Source organism: Ictidomys tridecemlineatus, chromosome 5, assembly GCF_052094955.1.
Source record: "Ictidomys tridecemlineatus isolate mIctTri1 chromosome 5, mIctTri1.hap1, whole genome shotgun sequence".
Classification (NCBI taxonomy): domain Eukaryota; kingdom Metazoa; phylum Chordata; class Mammalia; order Rodentia; family Sciuridae; genus Ictidomys; species Ictidomys tridecemlineatus.
The window spans coordinates 111,995,208-112,019,406 of NC_135481.1; the positions used below are offsets into that span (position 1 = coordinate 111,995,208).

General features: G+C 35.4%; 1 protein-coding gene across 1 annotated transcript in view; it reads right to left on the reverse strand.

Annotated features, from left to right (window-relative positions):
- Catsperb (catsper channel auxiliary subunit beta) overlaps positions 1-23,373 on the reverse strand; it is a 123,318-nt gene extending 99,945 nt beyond the window's left edge. The window contains exons 1-4 of the mRNA XM_078050723.1: positions 23,041-23,373; positions 19,381-19,469; positions 16,399-16,539; positions 12,791-12,851 (exon numbers count right to left, since the gene is read on the reverse strand). Coding sequence (XP_077906849.1) covers positions 12,791-12,851; positions 16,399-16,539; positions 19,381-19,469; positions 23,041-23,119 — 370 coding nt within the window. The 5' untranslated portion in view covers positions 23,120-23,373. The remainder of the gene's footprint in view (positions 1-12,790; positions 12,852-16,398; positions 16,540-19,380; positions 19,470-23,040) is intronic.
- Positions 23,374-24,199: the final 826 nt, after the last annotated feature.

Below are 24,199 nucleotides of genomic sequence, written 5' to 3' on the forward strand. Positions count from 1 at the left end.
AACCACTGAGTCATATACCCAGCCCTTTTTAGTTGTGAATTTTTAAAAAATATTCTTTAGTTGTCAATTGACCTTTATTTCATTTATTTATATGTGGGTTCTGAGAATCGAATCCAGTGCCTCACACATGCTAGGCAAGCGCTCTATACCACTATGTCAAACCCCAGCCCCGCCCCAGCCCTTTTTATATTAGGATCTTGCTAAATTGCTTTGGGCCTTGCTAATTTGCTGAGGCTGGCTTTGAGCTTGCAATCCTCCTGCCTTAGCCTCCCAAGATGTTGGGATTATAGGTGTGTCTCACCTTGCCCAGCTGAAATCTACAAATATAAAATCACAGATGTGTTAAAATGAAAGAATGGGTAGAGATTGGAGAATTCATCATCAGTGGCTCTATCCTGGGGGCTGCTATAGTAGCTGTACCCATCTGTCAAGGCTGAGGCTGAAGCTAGGGCACATTTAAGAAGAGCATTTGAAAACAAATGGAGACACATACTGTATCCATAGACTGGAAGAGCTAATGTTGTAATACAACAATTCTCCCTAAAACTGATCTATTGATTCAATGAAATACAAACTTTAAAAAAATCACAGCCAGATTTTTTTGTAGAACTAAACAAGTTGATTCTAAAATTTACATGAAAAGGCAAAAGAACTATAATAAATGATTTTGATAAAATATCAAAGGCAAAAGACTAGTATTACTTAGAATATCTATTATGAGGCTTAAAGTAACAAAGAGAGCATGATATTAGTGAAGAAACTGCCAATAAATAGCAATTTAATGGAGACAAAATCATTTTTACAGCAATGGTGCTAGAATAATTGGGTATCTATATTCCAAAAACTTAATGTTGGTCTATAAACTTATACAAGTTTACTCAAAATGAGTAATAGGCCTACATACAAAATCTAGAACTGTAAACTTTGAAAGCAAGTAAAGGAGAACATCTTTGTGCATGTGGATTAGGTAAAAATTTCTTAGCTGTGATGCCAAAAGTACAATCCATAAAATAAAAATCTGATAAACAAAGTTTCATTAAAATTAAGAACCCTGATCTTCAAAAGACATTCTTAAGAAATGAAGAGACAAAGTTAGAGACTGGGAGAAAATATTTGTGAATCACATAGCTGATAACAGACTTGTATCCAGAAAATATCACAAACTTTCAAAAAAAATTTGAACAAATACTTCACCAAATGGCAAATAAGCACACATTAAAAGAGTCTCCATGTCATTAGTTATTAGGGAAATGCAAATTAAAATCACAATTAAGTTCCATTACATTCCTATTTAAATGGCTAAAATTTTTAAAAAATAAATGAACATGTATACATACTCATATGTATAAATGCATATATACATATATATGAATATAACACTGATATATAATAAGTGTTCTGTGGAGGCAAGAAAATAAAAATTAAAATATCATATTCAGGTTAACAAAACCTGTATGAGATTGCTTATAGCAGCTTTTTTCATAAATGCCCCAAACTGGGAAAGCCAATACTTGTCAACAAAATTAACTATGGTGCATCCATATAATGGGATACTATCCAGTAAGAAAATGAAAGAAACTACAACATGGATGAATTTCCAATGAATTACGCTAAGTGAAAGAATCCAGACTCAAAGGTTATATATTCTATGTTTCTATTTTTGTGACCCTGGAACAGGCAAAACTAAAAGAACAGAAAACAGTAGGGAGGTTGATGAGACCTAGAAGACTGAGTTTTCATAACTGTATACAATTATGTAATCACTACAATCAGGATATAGGAGAGTTCCATCAGGCAATAAAATTACTTAACCTGTAATCAATCAATCAATCGTCTCCCTGGTGGAGTAATTTTATCAGGTGATAGAAATGTTCTGTATTTTGACTGTAGTAATTACACAGTTGTATACATATGTGAGAACTCAGACCTGGACACTAAAAGGGCATATTTTATTGAATGTAAAATACGCTTTATTTTAAAATGAAAAAGAAAAGAGCAAATTGTGCACTATAAATCCAGAAGGAACTCTTGATATTGAATAGCAAAATGTAGTTCAAATTTCAAAATGCTTTCACTATTTTTTAATTATCACTAAATCTCCATATGGCTCCACTGACTTCAGTTAAATCTTTTTAAAATGGAGGTAATAAGAATACCTACAAAGAGTATACTCCTACAGTGAGGAACAAACGAGTTAATACAAGCAGAGTATCTAAAGCAGTGCTGACATACGATAATTCAGTGAATGCTACCTGCTGTTTCTACTACTATTATGATGAGTATGTTGCTACCTTTGCTGTTGATTTTACTTAAACTACTCTTAAGATTTTGCACATACAGATGGCCCCCAACCATGGTTTCACTTGAAATGTTTTCTGCTTTATGATGGTGCAAAGATGACATGCGTTGCTTAGAATCCATACTTCATATTTTGAGTTTTTATCTTTTCAAGGTTAGTATCCTCTCTTGTGATGCTGAGCTGCAGATCCCAGTCAGCTATGTAATCGTGAGGGGAACAACTGTGTTGCCCAGCAATGAAGCTTAGTAGCTTAGGTAAATAAAATGTATTTTCAACTTACAATAGTTCTATCAGGATGTAAACCCCTCATAAGTTGGGGAGTATCTGTATAAAATATACAAAATTCAAGGCATAGTGGTAAATAAGATATGATTAAGGAAGAAAAATGAGAACAAAATGGCCTTTTTTCCTCTAAGCATTTTTTTCTTTTCTTTTTTTTTAACATTATTATAGACCCTCGCCTTCTGCCCTTCCTTTATATTACTAGAACATTTTTTTTTGTAAAAAATAAGTTAGTTCTGGGAGTTGTGTCAGGAGTGGCAGAGACAGAATATGTTTGGTCATTTTTTTGTCCCCACTCCCCCCCCCTTATTTTTTTCAGTGCTGGGGATCCAACCCTTGCATATGCTAGGCAAATTCTCTTCTACTGAGCTATACCCTAGCCCTTTTACGATTTTTGTTTTTAGACAGGGTCTTTCTAAGTTGCCCACGTGATCTCCAAACTTACAATCATCCTGACTCAGGTGCTGGAGTGGCTAGGATTAGGTATGTGTCACCATGTCCATCTTATTTGGTCTTTTTATATAAATTCTTATATTCTCAGATCACCTTTGTTTCTGTCTGGGTGACTTCAGAATTAATGCATTTTGAAATTAAATTTTGTAAATAAACAATAGAAGTAAAACTAATGTGATCTCCACTACTTTGTCAATGTCAATATGATGCCCAAGTACTTACATAATATTCTGTCTTTATATTAATGAGAGCTAGTACATCGTTAAAAAGGGTACAATTTTCTTTCTTTTTTTATTATTAGTTGTTCAAAACATTACAAAGTTCTTGACATATCTTATTTCATACATTTGATTCAAGCAGATTATGAACTCCCATTTTTACCCTATATACATATTGCAGATTCACATCAGTTACGCATCCACTTTTTTACCTACTGCCATACTAGTGTATGTTGTATTCTTCTGCCTTTCCTATCCTCTACTATCTGCTCTCCCCTCCCCTCCCCTCCCCTCCCCTCCCGTCTTTTCTCCCTACCCCATCTACTATAATTCATTTCTCTCTCTTGTTTTTTTCCCCTTTCCCCTCACTTCCTCTTATATGTAATTTTGTAAAACAATGAGGGTCTCCTTCCTTTACCATGCAATTTCCCTTCTTACTCCCTTTCCCTCCCCCTGTTTAGTGGTGATCTTCTTCTCATGCTCTTCCTCTCTATTCTGTTCTTAGTTGCTCTCATTATATCAAAGAATAAGCATTATTTTTTAGGGATTGGCTAGCTTCACTTAGCATAATCTGCTCTAGTGCCATCCATTTCCCTGCAAAAGCCATGATTTTGTCATTTTTTAGTGCAGAGTAATACTCCATTGTGTATAAATGCCACATTTTTTTTTATCCATTCATCTATTGAAGGGCATCTAGGTTGGCTCCACAGTCTAGCTATTGTGAATTGTGCTGCTATGAACATTGTTGTAGCAGTGTCCCTATAGCACGCTCTTTTAAGAACTTTAGGGAATAGTCCAAGAAGGGCAATAGCTGGGTCAAATGGTGGTTCCATTCCCAGCTTTCCAAGGAATCTCCATACTGCTTTCCAAATTGGCCGTACCAATTTGCAGTCCCACCAGCAATGTACAAGTGTACCCTTTTCCCCACATCCTCGCCAGCACTTGTTGTTGTTTGACTTCATAATGGCTGCCAATCTTACTGGAGTGAGATGGTATCTTAGGGTGGTTTTGATTTGCATTTCTCTGACTGCTAGAGATGGTGAGCATTTTTTCATGTACTTGTTGATTGATTGTATGTCCTCCTCTGAGAAGTGTCTCTTCAGGTCTTTGGCCCATTTGTTGATTGGGTTATTTGTTATCTTATTGTTTAATTTTTTGAGTTCTTTGTATACTCTGGATATTAGGGCTCTATCTGAAGTGTGAGGAGTAAAAATTTGTTCCCAGGATGTAGGCTCCCTATTTACCTCTCTTATTGTTTCTCTTGCTGAGAAAAAACTTTTTAGTTTAAGTAAGTCCCATTTGTTGATTCTTGTTATTAACTCTTGTGCTATGGGTGTCCTATTAAGAAATTTGGAGCCCGACCCCACAATCTGCAGATCGGAGCCAACTTTTTCTTCTGTCAGATGCAGAGTCTCTGATTTGATATCAGGCTCCTTGATTCATTTTGAGTTAACTTTTGTGCATGGCGAGAGAAGGGGATTCAGTTTCATTTTGTTGCATTTGGATTTCCAGTTTTCCCAGCACCATTTGTTGAAGATGCTATCCTTCCTCCATTGCATGCTTTTAGCCCCTTTATCAAATATAAGATAGTTGTAACTTTGTGGATTAGTCTCTGTGTTCTCTATTCTGTACCATTGGTCCACCCGCCTGTTTTGGTACCAGTACCATGCTGTTTTTGTTACTATTGCTCTGTAGAATAGTTTGAAATCTGGTTTCGCTATACCGCCTGATTCACACTTCCTGCTTAGAATTGCTTTTGCTATTCTGGGTCTTTTATTTTTCCATATGAATTTCATGATTGCTTTATCTATTTCTACAAGAAATGCCCTTGGGATTTTGATTGGCATTGCATTAAACCTATAGAGAACTTTTGGTAACATCACCATTTTGATGATGTTAGTTCTGCCTATCCATGAACAGGGTATAGTTTTCCATCTTCTAAGATCTTCTTCTATTTCTCTTTTTAGGGTTCTGTAGTTTTCATTGTATAAATCTTTCACCTCTTTTGTTAGGTTGATTCCCAAGTATTTTATTTTTTTTGAGGATATTGTGAATGGGGTGTTTTTCTTCATTTCCATTTCAGAAGTTTTGTTGCTGATATACAGGAATGCCTTTGATTTATGCGTGTTGATTTTATATCCTGCCACTTTGCTGAATTCATTTATTAGTTCTAGTAGTTTCTTTGTAGACCCTTTTGGGTCTGTTAGATATAGTATCATATCATCCGCAAACAGAGATAATTTAAGTTCTTCTTTTCCTATTTTTATGCCTTTAATTTCTTTCCTCTGTCTAATTGCTCTGGCCAGTGTTTTGAGGACTATATTGAATAGAAGTGGTGATAGAGGGCATCCCTGTCTTGTTCCAGATTTTAGAGGGAATGCCTTCAATTTTTCTCCATTCAGAATGATGCTAGCCTGAGGCTTAGCATAGATAGCTTTTACAATAATGAGGTAAGTTTCTGTTAACCCTAGTTTTTCTAGGGATAAAGGGATGCTGTACTTTGTTGAATGGTTTTTCTGCATCTATTGAGATGATCATATGGTTCTTATCTTTAAGTCTATTGATGTGGTGAATAACATTTATTGATTTCCGTATATTGAACCATCCTTGCATCCCAGGGATGAATCCTACTTGATCATGGTGCACAATTTTTTTGATGTGTTTTTGTATCCGATTCGCCAGAATTTTATTGAGGATTTTTGCATCTAGGTTCATCAGAGATATTGGTCTGTAGTTTTCTTACTTTGAGGTGTCTTTGTCTGGTTCCGGAATCAGAGTGATGTTGGCCTCATAGAATGAATTTGGAAGGGCTCTCTCTTTTTCTATTTCCTGAAATAACTTGAAAAGTATTGGTTTTAATTCTTCTTTAAAGGTTTTGTAAAACTCCCCTGTATACCCATCCGGTCCTGGGCTTTTCTTAGTTGGTAGTCCTTTGATTGCTTCTTCTATTTCATCCATTGATATTGGTCTGTTCAAATCGTGTGTGTCCTACTGACTCAGTCTGGGCAAATCATATGACTTCACTATCTTCTATTTTATTGGAATATAGGGTTTCAAAATAATTTCTAATTGTCTTCTGTATTTCTGTAGCATCTGTTATGATATTTCCTTTTTCATCCCGTATGTTAGTAATTTGAATTCTCTCTCTTCTTCTCTTCGTTAGCATGGCTAAGGGTCTGTCGATCTTTTATATTTTTTCAAAGAACCAACTTTTAGATTTGTCAATTTTTTCAATAGTTTATTTTGTTTCAATTTCATTGATTTCTGCTCTGATTTTAATTATTTCTTGCCTTCTGCTATATTTGCTGTTGTTTTGTTCTTTCTTTTCTAGGGCTTTGAGATGAAGTGTGAGCTCATTTATTTGTTGTTTTTTTCTTTTTTTTGAGGAATGACCTCCAGGCAATGAATTTCCCTCTTAAAACTGCTTTCATTGTGTCCCATAGATTCCAATATGTTGTGTCTGTATTTTCATTTGTCTCTAAGAATTTTTTGATTTCCTCCTTTATGTCTTCTGTAACCCCTTAATCATTCAGTAACATATTGTTCATTTTCCATGTGATGTAGGATTTTTCCTTCCTTCTTTTATCATTGATTTCCAGTTTCATTCCATTATGATCAGATAAAATGCATGGTATTATCTCCACCCCTTTATATTTACTAAGGGTTGCCCTATGGCATAATATATGGTCTATTTTTGAGAAAGATCCATGTGCTGCTGATAAAAAAGTATATCCACTTGATGATGGATGATATATTCTATATATATCAGTTAATTCTAGGTTATTGATTGTGATATTGAGTTCTATAGTTTCTTTATTCAACTTTTGTTTGGAGGATCTGTCCAATAGTGAGAGAGGTGTGTTGAAGTCACCCATAATTACTGTGTTGTGGTCTATTTGATTCTTGAACTTGAGGAGAATTTGTTTTATGAGCGTCACAGCACCATTATTTGGTGCATAAATATCGATAATTGTTATGTCTTGTTAATGAATGGTTCCTTTTAACAGTATACAGTGTCCTTCTTTATCCCTTTTGATTAACTTAGTCTTGAAGTCGATTTTATTTGATATGAAGATGGCCACCCCTGCTTGCTTACAAGGACCATGTGTGTGGTATGATTTTTCCCAACTTTTCACCTTCAGCCTGTGTATGTCTTTTCCAATCAAATGTGTCTCCTGGAGGCAGCATATTGGTGGATTTGTTTTTAATCCATGTTACCAGCCTATGTTGCTTTATTGGTGATTTTAAACCATTTATGTTTAGAATTACTATTGATATATGGTTTGTACTCCCAGCCATGCTTGATTGTTTTATCTTTTTTTTAAAATTTGTTTTGTTTCTCCATGATTAGCTTTACAAAACCTGCTCTCTGGCTTTACTGAGGTACTTCCCACTGTTGGTTTTGGTTATTGTTTTTCATTTCTTCCTTGTGTAGTGTTTTGCTCAAGATGCTTTGCAATGCTGGTTTTCTGGCTGCAAATTATTTTAACTTTTGTTTATCATGAAATATTTTTATTTTGTTGTCATACCTGAAGCTTAATTTTGCTGGATACAAAATTCTTGGTTGGCATCCATTGTCTTTCAGAGTTTGAAATACGTTGTTCCAGGGTCTTCTTGCTTTCAGCATCTGTGATAAAAAATCCATTGTTAACCTTATTGGTTTACCCCTGAATGTAATCTGCCTCCTTTCTCTTGTAGCTTTTAATGTTTTCTCTTTGTTCTGTATATTGGATATCTTCATAACAATGTGTCTTGGCATTGGTCTACTGTGATTTTGTATGCTCGGTGTCCTGTATGCGTCTACAATTTGTACATCTATTTCCTTTTTTATATCTGGAAAGTTTTCTATAATTATTTCATTCAACAGGTTGTTCATTCCCTTGGTTTGAACCTCTATACCTTCCTGTATCCTGATGACTCTTAAGTTTGGTTTTTTTATGTTTTTCCCACATCTTTTGGATGTTTTTCTCGTGATTTTTTTACCAGCCTTCCTGAGTTGGCTAGACTCTTTTCAAGATGATATATTTTGTCTTCATTATCTGATGTTCTGGCTTCTACTTGCTCCACTCTGTTAGTGATACTCTCATTTGAGTTTTTAATTTGGTTTATAGTTTCCTTCATTTCTAAAATTATTGTTTGATTTTTTTATAATCTCTATCTCCTGATAAAGATGCTTATCTGCTTCTTTTATTTGCTTGTGTATTTCATTTTCAATGAGTTCTTTCATTGTTTGAATTTGCTGTCTCATATCCTCTTTAAGATTCCATTTCATCTGTCTAAGGTATTCCTTGAGTTCTTTATTTGACCATTTTTCTGATGCCTCTAGGTCCTCCTGTATATTTAGGCTCTCCTGCATTGTTTGTACTCCTTTTCTTCCTTGCTTTTTCATGCTGCTTATGTTACTTCTTGCTCTGTTTGCCTGCTGAGTTACTGTTTACTCCTATAAATTTATTTGGTTTTGTGTGTCTCTGGGGTCTCTCTTTTGTGATGCGAGACTATGACTAGAGATGATGAGTTTTGTTGCACTTTAGTGCAGATTCATTTCCTAAACTGTGTGCGGATTCTGATGGCATATAGCGGTCAACAGTTTGGTCTTGGTTCTTATATTTAGGTCAAATGATGTGGTGGTATTGAGGTTGGTATCTATTGGCAACCTTGCTCTACTGACGAGGGATATTAACAGGAGAATGGTCTGGAGTATTTGGGGGAAGTTAGGGTCTTGGTAGCACTATATAACGTCTTGGAACATTGACCTATACATATTTAGTAAATTACACATAAACAGTGTCATGTTGTTTGGGAGGAAAGGTATTAGAAAGGAAGGGAAGAAGTCATTAAAGAGAATGAGAGTAAACAGATAGAATTCAAGGAAAGGAGAATAAGGAAATTGAAAGGAAATGAAAAGACAAAAAAAATAAAAAATAAAAAAGATAAATTAAAAAAAAATAAAAAAAGTGACAATAAAAAATAAAAAATAAAAAAATAATACAAAAAATATTTTAAAAATTAAAAAAGAAAAAAAATTAAAATTAAAAAAAAATGCAGTCTTAGAGTTCGATTAACTTCTCTTCCAGTAGGTGGAGCTCTGCCCACCGGGCCAAGCTTCTCCTCTCAATGCCCGGGAGCCAATCACTGTGCAGCAGCTCCTCCTCCCCGACTGGGCGGGTCTCCACTCCTGAGTGCCTCGGGCCGTTTCTTGTGTCTAGTCACCTTGCCACTGACCCCGTTCACAGGTGACACTCACCACAATACTGGTTACATGCCAGGTCTGCTGCTCACGGGAGCCCTATTTTCTTGAACAACTGGGCACACTCTCCCTGCTTGCCAGCCCCTCAGCCCCTAAGGTTGTGGAGCTTGGGGCTGAGAGCCCTCAGCATATTTTGCTTGCCCTCTGGTAGCCACGCCCCCAGGAGCTGGTGCAAGGGACCTCAGTTGTCTGTGCTGGTGGGAGCAGTAGCCAGGGGTCCTGGGCCACTCCTGAATCCCTCGGTCTGACTATCGCCCTCATGGGAGAGCTGGGAGTGGCCCTTGAGGTTTCCCTGCTGTGTGGAGAGGGAAGGCTAGGGGGTTACACACCTGTCACTGCTGGTTTCAATGAAGTTATCTCCTCTGCCGCATTCTGGTGACATCAGTTCTCTGTCATGTTGGTATCCCATGCTAATGGCAGCATTTCGTTCCCTTTGCTGGGTGACCAAAGCAACGGGTGGGTCCTGACTGGCCCTCCCAAGCCCCGTCTCAATCCTGTTGCCACTGCCTATGAAGGCTTGGTTGGTATTTACCTCCATAGGATTCGGCGGGACCGGGACCGCCAAGCAGTTTCCACGGGATCCTTTAGCACTGAGAGCACTGAGCCAGAGCGGTTCGTCTGGGAGACGCAGGCGAATGGGAGCCTGAATTTGGCCGCTCTGAGCTCGGTGCATGTTCTGAGATGAGCAGGCTATTCGCCCCAGATCCACGTTAGCTCAGCAATGCCTAGTCATCTTGAGCAAACAACATTTAGATGGTTTAAGACTCCCTATGCCCGAGCAGCTGAAGAGGTCAGAGACTTGATACCTCTGTGCCCGCCGCCATGTTGGATCCTCCGGGTACAATTTTCAATACAAATGTCTTGTAAAAACAATCACAGAAAGTTCTAATAATGCAATTCGGGTTTTTTTTTAGTTGTAGGTGGAGACAATATCTTTATTTTTATTGATTTGTTTATTTATTTGGTGCTGAGAATTGAACCCAGGGCCTCATGTGTGTGAGGAAAGCACTCCACCGCTGAGCTACAATCCCAGTTCATACAATTGTTTTTTTAAAAATGAGAAGAATAAAGGGTAAAGATAGTGATAAGATTCATATCAGAACTTAGCAGCATGGAGCTTCTGCTATGGACTTTTATATTTAACATTTCCTTATCTATAGAATCTTTTCTACTTCTCTGCTCTATTCTTACCTTCCCTTACTTTCACCGTGTAGGACACAGTTGTTAGTTAGGTTTCTGTCACTGTCACCAAGATTCCAGACAAGAACAACTTAGAGGAGGGAAAAGTTCATTTTGGCTCATGGTTCACAGGTTTAGTCCATGGTGGGCCAACTTCATTGCTCTGGGCCCAAAGTGAGATAGCACATCATGGCAGGAGAACGTGGTAGAGAAGCACTGATAGTGTGTGTGTGTGTGTGTGTGTGTGTGTGTGTGTTTGTGAGAAAGAGTGAGAAAGAGAGAGAGAGAGAGAGAGAGAGAGAGAGAGAGAGAGAGAGAAAGAGAGAGGGAGGTGGGGTGGGGGGGAGAGCAGTGAGCATGGGGGAGCAAGCCATAGGGAAGATGCATTCCTCCAGGCCTTAGCCCCAGCAACCTACTTCCTCCATCTGTGCCTCACCTGTCTACAGTTACCACCTTCCAGTCAATTTAAACTAGGATAAAATGATTAGGTTACAGCTCTCACAATCAACTCATTTCACCTCCAAACACTGCTGCATTAATGTAGGAGCTTCTGGGGGACACCTCATATCCAAACCGTAACAGCAGTCTATTCCCATACCTAGTGAGGTTGGCCTTCCATATTTAATTGTCACACAAGAAGAAACTAGATAAACAGTGAACCAACTGAATATATTCTCCTGAGAATTTAGAATTGGGCTGGCCTTTAGAAGTGAGGTAGGTTTAGAAAGCCAGTCTGCAAAGAAAGAAGATTTACAGAAAATATATAAGAGAGACAGGATGAAAGTATTCCCTGGGTGCTTGAGGATTTTCCATTTCTTATTTCTAATTCATTCCTATAGTGTGGCTGCAATTTATTTATTTATTTTTTGTTGGTTATTTTTAGTTATACATGACAGCAGAATCCATTTTGATATAATTATAAAAGCATGGAATATATCTTGTTCTAATTGAGACCCCAATACCTCTCCTTCCCCTTCGCTCTTTCTATCCCCTGTTCCCTTTCCTCTATTGATCATTTAGTGGCTGCAGTTTTGTCTTTGTTTCCATGACTAAAATAAATTCCTTCTTTTTTCCTTACATGAAATTAAGTCAGTTTATATTTCTTGTACCTACTATATTAAAACAATAAACTTTCCACCATTTTAGTCTGTGGGAATATGTCTTATGCTGAAAGTTCTACCAACTTAGTCCTCTAGTACTCAATATTCATAACTCCTAGAATTTCTTTCTTTCTTTCCAGGTATATATAGTAGTAGTATATAATGTTGTACTTCTACATAATGCTTAATAGTAGATTATACAATAAAGCAATACATTATATTATAGTCTATAATATTTTAAGATTAATTTAATTTTTTAAGCTGTAGATGGACTCAATACCTATATTTTATTTATTTATTTTTATATAATGCTGAGGATCAAATCCAATGCTTTCACACGTGCTAGGCAAAAGCTCTACCACTGAGCTACAATCCCAGTCCCAGGCTGATTTAATTTTGATAAAATTATTTATGCTCAAATTTCTCAATATTATAATTTCTAACTTCTAGAAAATGAGTTTACTTTAAACACTAATATAAGTGTTATGTATGTTAGAACAATCAATCTATAATAAGATTGCTACATAAAATATAGAAGCACAGTTAAATTTGAATTTCAGATAAAAGAGAAGTTTTAGGGGCTGAGGTTATGGCTCACTCAGTGGTAGAGTGCTTGCCTAGCATTTGTGAGGCACTGGATTCAGTACTCAGCACAACATATAAATAAATTAAATAAAGGTCCATTGACAACTAAAAATATATGTGTGTGCACATATATATATGAATATGTGCATATATATGAATGAATATATATATATATATATAAAGTTTTAGTATGTCCCAGATGCTACATGGGTCATTTACTATATAAGATAATGAATAATTTAAAAATATATTTTTAAAAATTTATTTATTTTTGGTGGTGCTGGGGATTGAACCCAGAACCTTGTGTATACTAGGCAAGAACTCTACCAACTGAGCTACATCCCCTTCCCCCATATCAAATGTTTTTATTTGCTAAATTTGGTAACTCAGATCCATGAGTAAAAGAATTAATTCAGATCACTCTTACCTGTATTTCCTGTGATGTTTCCTCTAGGAATATCAATTAGCCAGAAAACTCGATCACTGTACTTAAATTAAGAAGACAATATTTTACAATGTTAATAATAAAACATATTTTGGCATATTCTATACTGCATCTCCCCCTTTTTTTTGGTACTGGGGATTAAGCCCAGTGGTGTTCTACCCCAGCCCTTTTTTATTTTTAAACAATGTCTCATTAAATTGCTAAGGCTGGCTTTGAACTTGAAATCTTCTTGCCTTAGTTCTTCCCACTTCTAGATGGGATTATAGTCATTTACCACCATGCCTGGTCTATACTATCTTTTGAAAAAGAAAATTAAAGAAAAAATATCTAAATACATATATCCTTTATCTATCAATTTCACTTAGGGAATTTCCCCAGATTATGTTCATATGAATGAAATGACATGTGATGTTATCTTCAATAGTTTTGATATTTTTACATCATTGTTGTTTTAAGATTAGAATTTAATCAGTCACATATGATAATACAGTCACACATTGGAATACCATACAGCAGAGTTCAGGTAGCACAAAGTTGAAGCATATTGTCTTGATAAAGTAGACAGAGATGGAGTTGCAGAGCAATTGGAATGTGAGAGCAAAATGTTGTTCTAATGATGGATGGATAGAGAATTGCAACAGAAATAAAAATACACGTAAATAAACTCAAATGGAAAAATAAGGTTAAAAATATAAGAACTGAAATAGAATATTTACTAAACAGATTCAAAAGCAGACTCAAGGTGGAAAGAGAAAAAATAAGTGAACTTAGCAAACCAGTAATTGAAACTACCCAATATTTTTAAAAAGGAACACAGTAGTGTCACTATAGATCTATAGATAACATTAACGAACTAAATGTTTAAAAAGTAAAGAAAAAAAAGATTTGAGTGTCTTCATTATAAAGAAATGATAAATTTTTGAGGAGATAGTATGTTTAATCTGATCTCAACATTACATAATATATACATACATTGAAAACACCTCATAGCACATACAACTCCATTAAGATCTATAATTTTTAAAATATTTATGTTTTTATGTATCAGTTAAAATAAAAAAAGAGAAAAGGGAAATGATTAAAGAAAATAAACAGTTTAAAGACTAGTGGGATAATAACATGTGTTTGAAAATGGGCATAACTGAAATCCTAGAGGAAAAAAGATAGGAAAATGGGCAGAGACTTTTTTTTTTTTTGAGAAGGTTTTGAAATTTTAACTAAGATAGCCCCAATTGGGTAAATAAAAAGAGTAAATCTTAAAAATATCCAGAGAAAAATGATACATTAGAACCAGAGACTATAAAAACATCAACAGATAACTTCTCATTCAGAAACAATGTGACAGGCAACATTAGAATGACGTTTTCAGAATGCTGAAAGAAAATTAAGGCAAACCAGAAGGTGTATATGTGACAAAACTATGCCCCAAAAATTCAGGTGACCATTAAAAATTAATTTGAACTCAAAATGAGTTCAGTAAGATTGTAAACTACAAGACAAATATAGAAAAAATGAACTATTAGGAATAAATTGAACAGTGGTATAAAACTTATATTCTTGAAAACTATAAAACATTATTGAAAGAAATTAAATAAGATAAAACAAATGGAAAGAGATCCTATGTCCATGGTTTGAAAGACTTAATGTTATTAATTTATCTGCAGATTCAATACGATCTTTATCAGGATCCTAGCAGTCTGTTTTGTACAAATTGACAAGCTTATTCTAAAATTCATATGTAATCTCAAAGGAGACCCAGACTAGCAAAAATAATCTTGGAAAAGAAGAACAAAATCAGAGAGCTTATGCTTCCTGATTTCAAAACTCAATATAAACCTACAATATCAAGACAGCATGGTGCTAGCATAAAGATAGACACACAAATCAATGCAATAGAATTGAGAATCCATAAATAAATCTTCATATTTATGGTCAACTAATAAAATAATAAAGTTGCCAAAATAATTCAATAGGGAAAATATAATAACCCTTTTAACAAACAGTGCTAGGAAAGCTAGACATTTACATGCCAGAGAATGAACACAGATTCCTACCTCACACTGTATAAAAAAATAAACTTAAAATGGATCAAAGACTCAAAGCTGAAAGTTACAACTATAAAACTCCTGGAAGAAAATAGAGGGGTAAATATTTAGAACCTTGGATCAGACAATGTTTTTCTACCTATGACTCAAAATACACGAGCAGATAAAATAGACTTGATAAAAAGATAAAAGGAAATAAACTTTCACCATGTTTCATGTATCAAAAGACAATCCATGGAATGCAAGCAAATGCTTGCAAATCATGTGTAATGGGAGATCTGTAACTATACACAAAGAATGTTTGCAACCCAACCATAGAAATATCAATAACCCAATTAAAAGTGGACAAAGAATATGAGTAGCTACTTCCCCAAAAAAGATACTCAAATGGCCGATAAGCATATGAAATGGTACTCAACATCAGTTGTCATTAGGGAAATACAAATCAAACCATAATGAAATAGCACTTTATACTTATAAAAAAGACAGATTATAACAAGTATTGGTAAGCTTGTGGAGAAGTTGGAATCTAATAAGCAGAAGTGGAATGTAAAACAGAACTTCAGAAACAATTTTAGCGTTTCTCAAAACAGTTAAATATAGAGTTAGCATATGACCCAACAATTTTGTTCCTACTTACTGATCCAAGAGAAATAAAAAAGTATTTCTCATGAAAACTTATACATGAATGTTCATAGCAGCTTAGTTCATAATAGCCCCAAACCAGAAGTAACCCGTGTGGTATCTATACAATAAAATATTACTGGACCATAAAAAAGAATGAGGAGCTGGGGTTGTGGCTCAGTGATAGAGCGCTTGCCTAGCATGTGCGAGGCCCTGGGTTCAATTTTCAGCACCACATAAAAATAAATAAATAAAATAAAGGTATAAAAAATTAAAAAATAAAATAAAAAAGAATGAAGTATTAATATACGCCACAACACACATAGACCTCGAACACATTATGCAAACTGAAAGATGCAGTCACAAACACTACATATTATATTTCATTTGCATGAAATGTTCAGAATAAGCTCATCTACAGAGACAAAGTAGAATAGTGATTACTTAGGCCTAAGGAGTGGAGGGAGAATGGGGAGTGACTGAGTTGTCTTTTTGGAGTGATGAAAATGTTTGGGGATTATGTAGGAACAGTATTTGTACAACTATTAATATTCTGAAAACCAATTAAATATACTTTTAAATAGGTGAATTGTATGGCATGTGAATTATCTCTCAATAAAGTTGTTTCTAAAATGAAGGTGAAATAAAGACATCTTCAGGGGGTTAAAATACCCCAGAGAATGAATTCATTGTCAGTAGGTCAATACTGTAAAAATTCTAAAAGAAGTTCTTCAAGCTGAAGGAAAATGATAGCAGATGGCAACTTGTATCCACAGAAAAGAATGAAGAGCAAAAGAAGTGAAAAATATGTAGGTAAATAGTAAAAATAAATAAGCAGTTTCTTCTAATTTCTGTAAATGTTTATCACTATTTAAAGCAAAACATATAGCATGAAACAAAATAAAAATAAAACATAATTACCAAAGTTAAATTGAAGTGGAAGATGCCGTGATATGTACTATTTATGATTCCCAAGCTGGGAGCCAGTCCTCCTGATGTGAATATACTCAGCATTTCCTTTGTAAGGTTCTCATTTTCAGCTTGGAAAAAACACTGGATTATCTTTAGGAAAATAAATAAATAAATAAATAAACAAACAAGTAATGACAATTTGACGGAGAGAAGCACATTACATTCATTTAAAAGTGAGGAGAAATCTGTGAAAAGTAAATGCTTCTAAAGACTTCCATCTTTAGTAATTCCCATTTTTAGCTAAAAAAATCTATTTTAAACTTGTGTTTTAAAACATTTATCTTCAGAACTCAGTAATAATATGTGTCATAAGCTTTAATTCATTCTTATTATAATATTTTCTGCCATAAAAATGGGAAGAAAGTTTTCACACTTACTAGACATAAAATCAAAACTGCAGGCTCTCACATGTAGTGCTGTGGGAAACAAGAAGCGGCCAATTGCACTTGGAGGATGGGAGAACTACCGCAGGCCCAGAGATTGAACTCCAAATCCTGAGCTCCACCCACAGCTTCTCACAATATTTATAGTCTATCCAGTGCCATAAAATTTCTACCCTACACGATAGAAGGCCATGAGCATGCAGGGGAGGGGTGTGAGGTAGTGGAGGTTCTAGCAAGAAGCGTTTTTTAAACTGTTGATTAAGGGGGAAACTGTTGATCTAGCCTTGTTTCTTTCTTTGCTATTGTTGTTATTTATCAGGGCAGCGTTTATTTCTGTTCAGTCAAATGTCCAATAAATGTAATTCAAATATCAATTAGCTAAAGACGTATTTTTATTTTTATGTTTTGGTACTGGGGATTGAACACAGGGGCACTCTACCACCGAACTACCTCCCCAGCCCTTTTTATTTTGTATTTTGAGACAGGGTTTCACTAAGTTGCTTAGGATCTCGCTAAGTTGCCAAGGCTGTCTTTGAACTTTCGATCCTCCTGTCTCAGTCTCCCCAATTGCTGGGATTCTAGGTGTGCACCACTGCACTTGGCCAACATAAAGACTTATTTTATTATTATTATTTTTTTTTCTGAAGGCTCCAACTGGGTGTTTACACTCAAAAGGGAGTAGTCAGACTCCTAGGGATATTTATTTACAATCCAAAAGGTAGGGGCTTTGGTTAATTAGACTTCCTGAGGAAAGGCTGGCAGAAAAGGAGGGGAGCTAACTCTTTCCGCAGGCACCAATTTTTCACTATAACATTCTTATAATTTCACTTTACAACCAGGCCTGGTTTTGCCATCACAGTAGTAAATATGGTTTTATTAAAGTCATTTTGCATCAAAATAAAAAAGGAAGCAAATGTAAAAAGCAAAGTTCATCTTACAGCATTTTCATTGATTATTTCCCAGTTTTATAAGGGAATGTGAAAATGCAGCAGTTGTGAATGATGAATTTTACCAAAAAACTTACATGAGGTGGATACTAAGAGCTTTATCTCTGATCCCCTAGTAGTTGAGAACACTTTGGGCAAGTTCTCTATTTGAATTTTAGTTTCCCTATCTAAAAAATGGGCAAAAGTATTTATTTCAAAAAGTTCTACTAAGCCCCAACTATGAGGGCGGTGTTACTGGGAATAATAGAAGTGAAACAAAACCTGAAACACAAAAATTCCTGTTATCCTGGAATTTAAATGTTAATGGGTATTATCAGGGAGACAAACTGGATGGATGGTGTGATGGGTGAAGTAGTAGAAGGATGGAGGGGTGGGGACAAGTCAAATAAAGAACCATATATAAGAATGAAGTAGGGAAGGGAGCTTGGGGGTGCAGGAGGGAAGTGTGATTTTTTTTTTTTTAACAGAGTCATCAGGGGCAAGAACAGTAGCATTTTCTCACCTCAAGGAAAATCAAATGTGAAGACCAAATTTCATAATGAACATTAAACACTTTGAAAAATGCTTGATACATATAAATACTTTATAAACATATAAACACTTTTTTGGTTAATTAGACTTCCTGAGGAAAGGCTTTATAAGTGTTAGCTATCATTTCTAATAATGCCATTAGTAGAACTACTACGCCCAACTATTCAAAAAGTATGTTGTATTTCTTTAAGGAAAAAAAAAGCTGTCAAGAAAAAAAAAGTCAGAAAGGTTAGATAACCTGCTCCAAGGGCACACAGACCACAATCCAGCTTTGTAAATTTGTCTTCCTCTAATGCCCAAACCTTTTCCATAATATATAATCACAAATAAGAAAGACACTTTTGACTCAAAGGGCATGCACTTCACAAGAGTCTTAAGTATAAAACTTAAATATAAATTTGGCATGTCAAGAAGGAACTGTGGTCTAATTTAAAGCAGACTTAGGGATAAATGTATTTGTGATTACAGAATGCTTTTCTTCATCTTTAGTGTATTTATCATAGATTTTTAGACAATCTATGCATTTTTAAAAATAATTTGCTTTTGTTAGTATTTATTTGCCACATGGATTTCTTAATACTATGCTTTATTTTATTTTGTTGTTTCTTTTAAAAAAAAATTCCCATTATTTGAGTCAAGGGATCATATTATCCCTTACCCAAAGTGACAACTACAATGTGGTATTTGTTATATAAGGAAAAGGTTCTTTCCCAGGGTCATGTGAGGGAATTTTCTTTCTCTAACAGGCCACATTTGTCAAACTTCAAAAGAATAAATCAGCTCCATAAAAAATGAAGATTGTTACAGCTGATCTTAAAATTAAGAAGGGAGGGAAGAAGCATTATTTAAAAATAACAACAACCACCACCAAACAGAACCACCCAGGATGCACAATGGTTGAGTGAAAATTTTACCAGATCCAATTGGATATGGAATTTAAAGGATAGAAACAATTATATAGAATTTCTGTTTCTCAGGTAGAAGGTGTTTGAAGAGTACTGCTATTGGTTTTACACATGGACTTAAAAGGAATACGAAGGGTTATAATACAGGCTATTAGTGATCTTTACCAAGTTTTCTGTGGAAAGATACAACTTGATTATTTCATTCTCTTTGGGGTATCCTTGGCTAGAACAAGCAAAGCGTCTCTCTGTATCACCTAAATAAAAGAAAAATCATGTATTTTAGCTTACAAAGGATTTCCATGAAAAGTTTTTTTTCAAACTGACAAAGTGGAATATTTTAAGAACTTACTATTTTTCTTACTAAGATTATAATTGTATATTTTAAATTCACTTTTCTCTAGAAAAAGCCCAAATCTTCCACTTTTTTTTTTCTTTTCAAAGTTATCAGATCAGGGCTAATAAAGTGGAAGGTTTGGCTGAAGTGCCAAGATAGAATATATCAGAAGCTTGACCATGATGCAAAATTTTTGGAGGCAGTCAAAAGCTAGTTCTTGACTTTTTGGCCCCTTATCCTTGGGAGGATATAAAAGGGTCAGGAATTAGAGCCTGGAGAGACAGTTGTGTTGTGTCAGAGAATTACTACATGCAGATGTTGGATGGAGGACCCTTCTTCTTACTTTGAGTCTGGGGAAAGATGCATTCATAGATACACTAAAAAAATTAAGATATAGCCGTGCCATTTAGGCCATAAATTCACAGTCTGCTTAGAAAAAGGACAAGAGATAATTTGGTAGAGAGGACAGGAGATGGTTTGGTGAGAAGGAGATGGTTAGTTGGGAGTTTGGTACAACCACAATTTGCTGGGGCAAAAGATAAGTGAATGTTTCATATTGGCCACTCATCACAAAGTACCACAAATATGGCTTAAAATGTTAAACAGTTTTCAAAAACTTTCAGCTCATACATTCCTTCATTTTGCCCATTCTTGACTGTGTTACCAGACCCATTTCTTTAAAGCTAAAATTTGGTCTCTATAGTCTAAATCACTCTTCTGATTTTAAATCTTCATGAATACTCTATTACCTAATGTATAAACTCCTCATGGAATAAAGATAGGCAGAAGGAAACTAATTCCTTTGAATACCTTACTTTGAGCCAGCCACCACGGTTACATGTCGTGTTATGACATTCCCTCAATACTTTGCACAACCCACATCACTGTCTCCTCTTTGACAAAGAGGAACTTGAAGAATGATTTCAAGGTTCATAAATCTAACAAACAGCAAGTCACACTGGAAGCAAGGTGTTTCTGCCTCTAAGGGTCACCCTCTATTCTGCTAGACAATCGTTCAACAGCCAAGCCCCTTTTCTGACTCTCTTGTATGAAATCTATCCCCTAGTTCCTCTTAAATGCTCATGGGATTCTCTGCCTCAGATTTTTAACTCATTTTGAGGTCTGGTGCAAATAGAAATTTTTCTAACACTTGCCTCAGTGAAGTTAATCAATTGTCCCTCTGTACTTTTGTATTATTTTGTAAATTATGTGGTTGGATCAAAAGGCTCCTTTGAGCTTGGGTGGTAAAAGAGGAGGCAGGGAAAACCATAGGAGAGATTATAATGAGAGACAGATGCAATTCCCAAATTCTGTACCTTTGCCTAGAAATTCTCAGGTTATAAATTCTAGATTCTGTTTTAATAATAAGATGCAAGAAATAATTATGGGGGCTGGGGTTGTGGCTCAAGCGGTAGCGCGCTTGCCTGGCATGCGTGCAGCCCAGGTTCGATCCTCAGCACCACATACCAACAAAGATGTTGTGTCCGCCAATAACTAAAAACAATAAATAAATATTGAAAAATTCAAAAAAAAAAAAACCCAATGCTTTCTTAAAAAAAAAAAAGAAATAATTATGTTGTGTGAGTCTGTAAAGGAAAGATGTTGTCAGTGACATTTTAAACATGTGACTTCTTTAACATAAATCATGACCCTAAGGGAAACCATATAAGTGCAATCACTGAGGGGATATTTGCTGCGTATAGAATAAGCGATCCACTTGGGGACAAATTTAAAGAAACATGGCCATTTATGAAATTAATTCATCGCTCTATTCACAATTACATTTATAGCAATGAAGTTGAAACATGTCATTTGAAGCAGCAAAACGTCACCCATCTCTCTCCACCAATCCATTTACATATTGCTGCTGTAGAGCATAAGAAAATACTGCCTCCAACATAAGCCACTTTGGCATATTGGTTATTTCATGCTGAAGACAATTGAGAAACAATGAGCCTTGCTTTGTACCTAAAACCAGGACATAAATTTACCAGGAGTAATGTGCCTACTTGTACATTTCCTACCACTGAGATGAGTCTATGCAAACAAACTTAACTAAAATCATTATCTTCTATTATTTCCCCCTATATTTCCCAGTAACTTCCCACATTACCACCCCAGTCCAAACTTTTTTTTCCTTTGTCTTGTCATATCTCTCGAATTTATTGCTCTTTGTTGAACTGGTATATAGGCCCCTGGGTCTAACTGCTTCTTTAGGTTCTCACTTCTTTCTATGAAGTCCTCCATACCATATAAAGAAGATTAACAGAAACAAAATTTGTATGCTTTTCCTCCTGTTAATCTGTCTTTTGCTAGTTCAACTCATAGACCCCAGTAACAGAACCTTACAGGGCAGAGAAAATCTTTCCCCCTCTATGCTGTCTAATATCTAAACTATAGCTATGATATGCCATATCTCCAATCCAGTAATCTTAAATAGCTTCCCAATGATTGTAGATTAAAGCCCAAATTCCTTAGCCTGGCATTGAGCACCTCTATGATGCATGCCAGCCATTGTCTTTCCAGAATAGTTTACTTCTATCCCTCTTTCTAGTCAAATGGAAGTATTTACTGCTCCCTCCCCATATAATGGGGCCTCCTACCTTTGTAACATTGTTTACCACATACTCTCATGTCTTTGGAGAATACTCTTCCCCATAGGTTTATATCCAAATATTACCCATTTTAAGGACGTTGATAGATTTCCCTCTTTTGTACAAAGTCTTCCTTGACAACCCCCTTTCCCACAGCTGAAAGTAACCACTTCCTTCTCTGAAATATCTCTGTGGCTGTTCCATCTTGGGTCACATGCATGTATGTGTTCTATTCTCTAGCACATTATGGGAATTCAAACTAGGGTCATCCCAGAACTCTTTCAGTTCTGCAACACATCTGTGAATAGGAAAAAATCTGAATCTTTCTATCCATCCATTTAGTCAACAATGGCCTATGGAGCACCTCTTACATTCCAGGACCTATAGCAGGATGTTGCAGAGAATTAAAAAATATTGCACAAATTAAAGTAGATTTATCTTATTTCTTCTTGTTCTTTTACAAAGTTTTTCTGCCATAAAAGTCCTGTTAATTAAGTCAATCTGTGTATTATCTTCAGAAAATTCTTCTCAATATCAGTATAGTAGCCAGTTCATATTACCTACAACCATTCATGGAGAAAAGAATTCTAAAATGTTTGAGTAGCTAAAATTTTACAAATGTAAAATTCTCTTTAAATGTTAAATATTCTATGACTTATAAATGATGAAATACTATAGTAAGAGAAAAGTCTTCATGTACACATTTTAGTAACAATAGTTCACAATGATGTTATTAGAAACATCTAGACCACAGTAACATAGATAATGGCTGGAAACTATTAGAAGATCAGGTAAAGAGGAAATACTAAAAGAAAAACATTTTAATTACAAATGGAGAAGGGATATAAATGAGAACTTCTCAGAAGGAGATAAAGGATAATAGAATCTGACACTTACCTTTATTGTATACTATTCCTGATGAAAATTCAAACATGTTCAGAAGCAAAATTATAACATATATAAGTGACAATTCCATCTGTTGGAATAAATAATAATTATTTTTAATTCAGTTCCTCTGAAAATGTTTGAGTTCTTTTTGAAATAAAGAACTATAAAGTAGTAAAGGAATTATCTCTTTAAGTTAAAAAATATTTCCCATAATGTGACAACAGCAAAGAGAGCCTGGGGTATAGCCTGGTGGTAGAGAGCTTGTCTATCATGAGCGAACCCCTGGATTGGATCCCCAGCACTTCAAAACAAAACAAAAATAACAGACAGTATAACACTTAACTAAACTCTAAATTCATCCCATGATTGCTATTAAAGATATTGCAAACTAGAAAAAGAGATATGGCCCAGGTTCTTCTTCTATATAGATAACTGTGGGATAAAATAGCTGTTACTTAATATTTTGATTGTATTACTTTTGGGTGAGGCAGCCTAGATGGTCCTGAGCATCACTGTTCATTCTTGTTGAGAATACTAAGAATGAAAGGTCCAGACCACTCTTTTTCCATGCCCTTTCTCAGGATCGTATTTGCAGGAAATAGACTTGCTGAGTAGGGTAAAGCACCCCTGGACCACAGCAGGCTTGTCTCCATGATGAATCTCCTAATTCCAGTGTTCCTCTCTTGCAGTGCACCTCACTACACATGTAAGCTTCTACTATGGGCTGAACAGTTTACCCTCAAAATTTCTATGTTGAAGTCCTAACCCCTAGCATCTCAGTATGAGATCATGTTTGGAACAAAGTCTTTAAAGAGGTGATTAAGTCAAAATGAGGTCCTTAGGGAAACCGCTAATCTAATATGACTGGTGACCCTATAAGAAGAGGAAATTTGGGTGTGGACACAGAGGGAAGACGAAGCAAAGACAGGGAGAAGATCAAGCCACAGAGAGAGGCATGGAACAGATTCTTCCATCCTGGCCTTTAGAAGAAATCAACCCTGCCAACAACTTGATCTTAGACTTTTAGCATCTGTTACTGAAAAAAAAAAACCACATTTCTGTTGTTTAAGCCACCCAATTTACAATCTTGTTATGGTAGCCTTAGCAAACTAATATAGCATCCATGATGGATATTACTTATGTCTATGGGACTTAGGAGGGCCAGGGA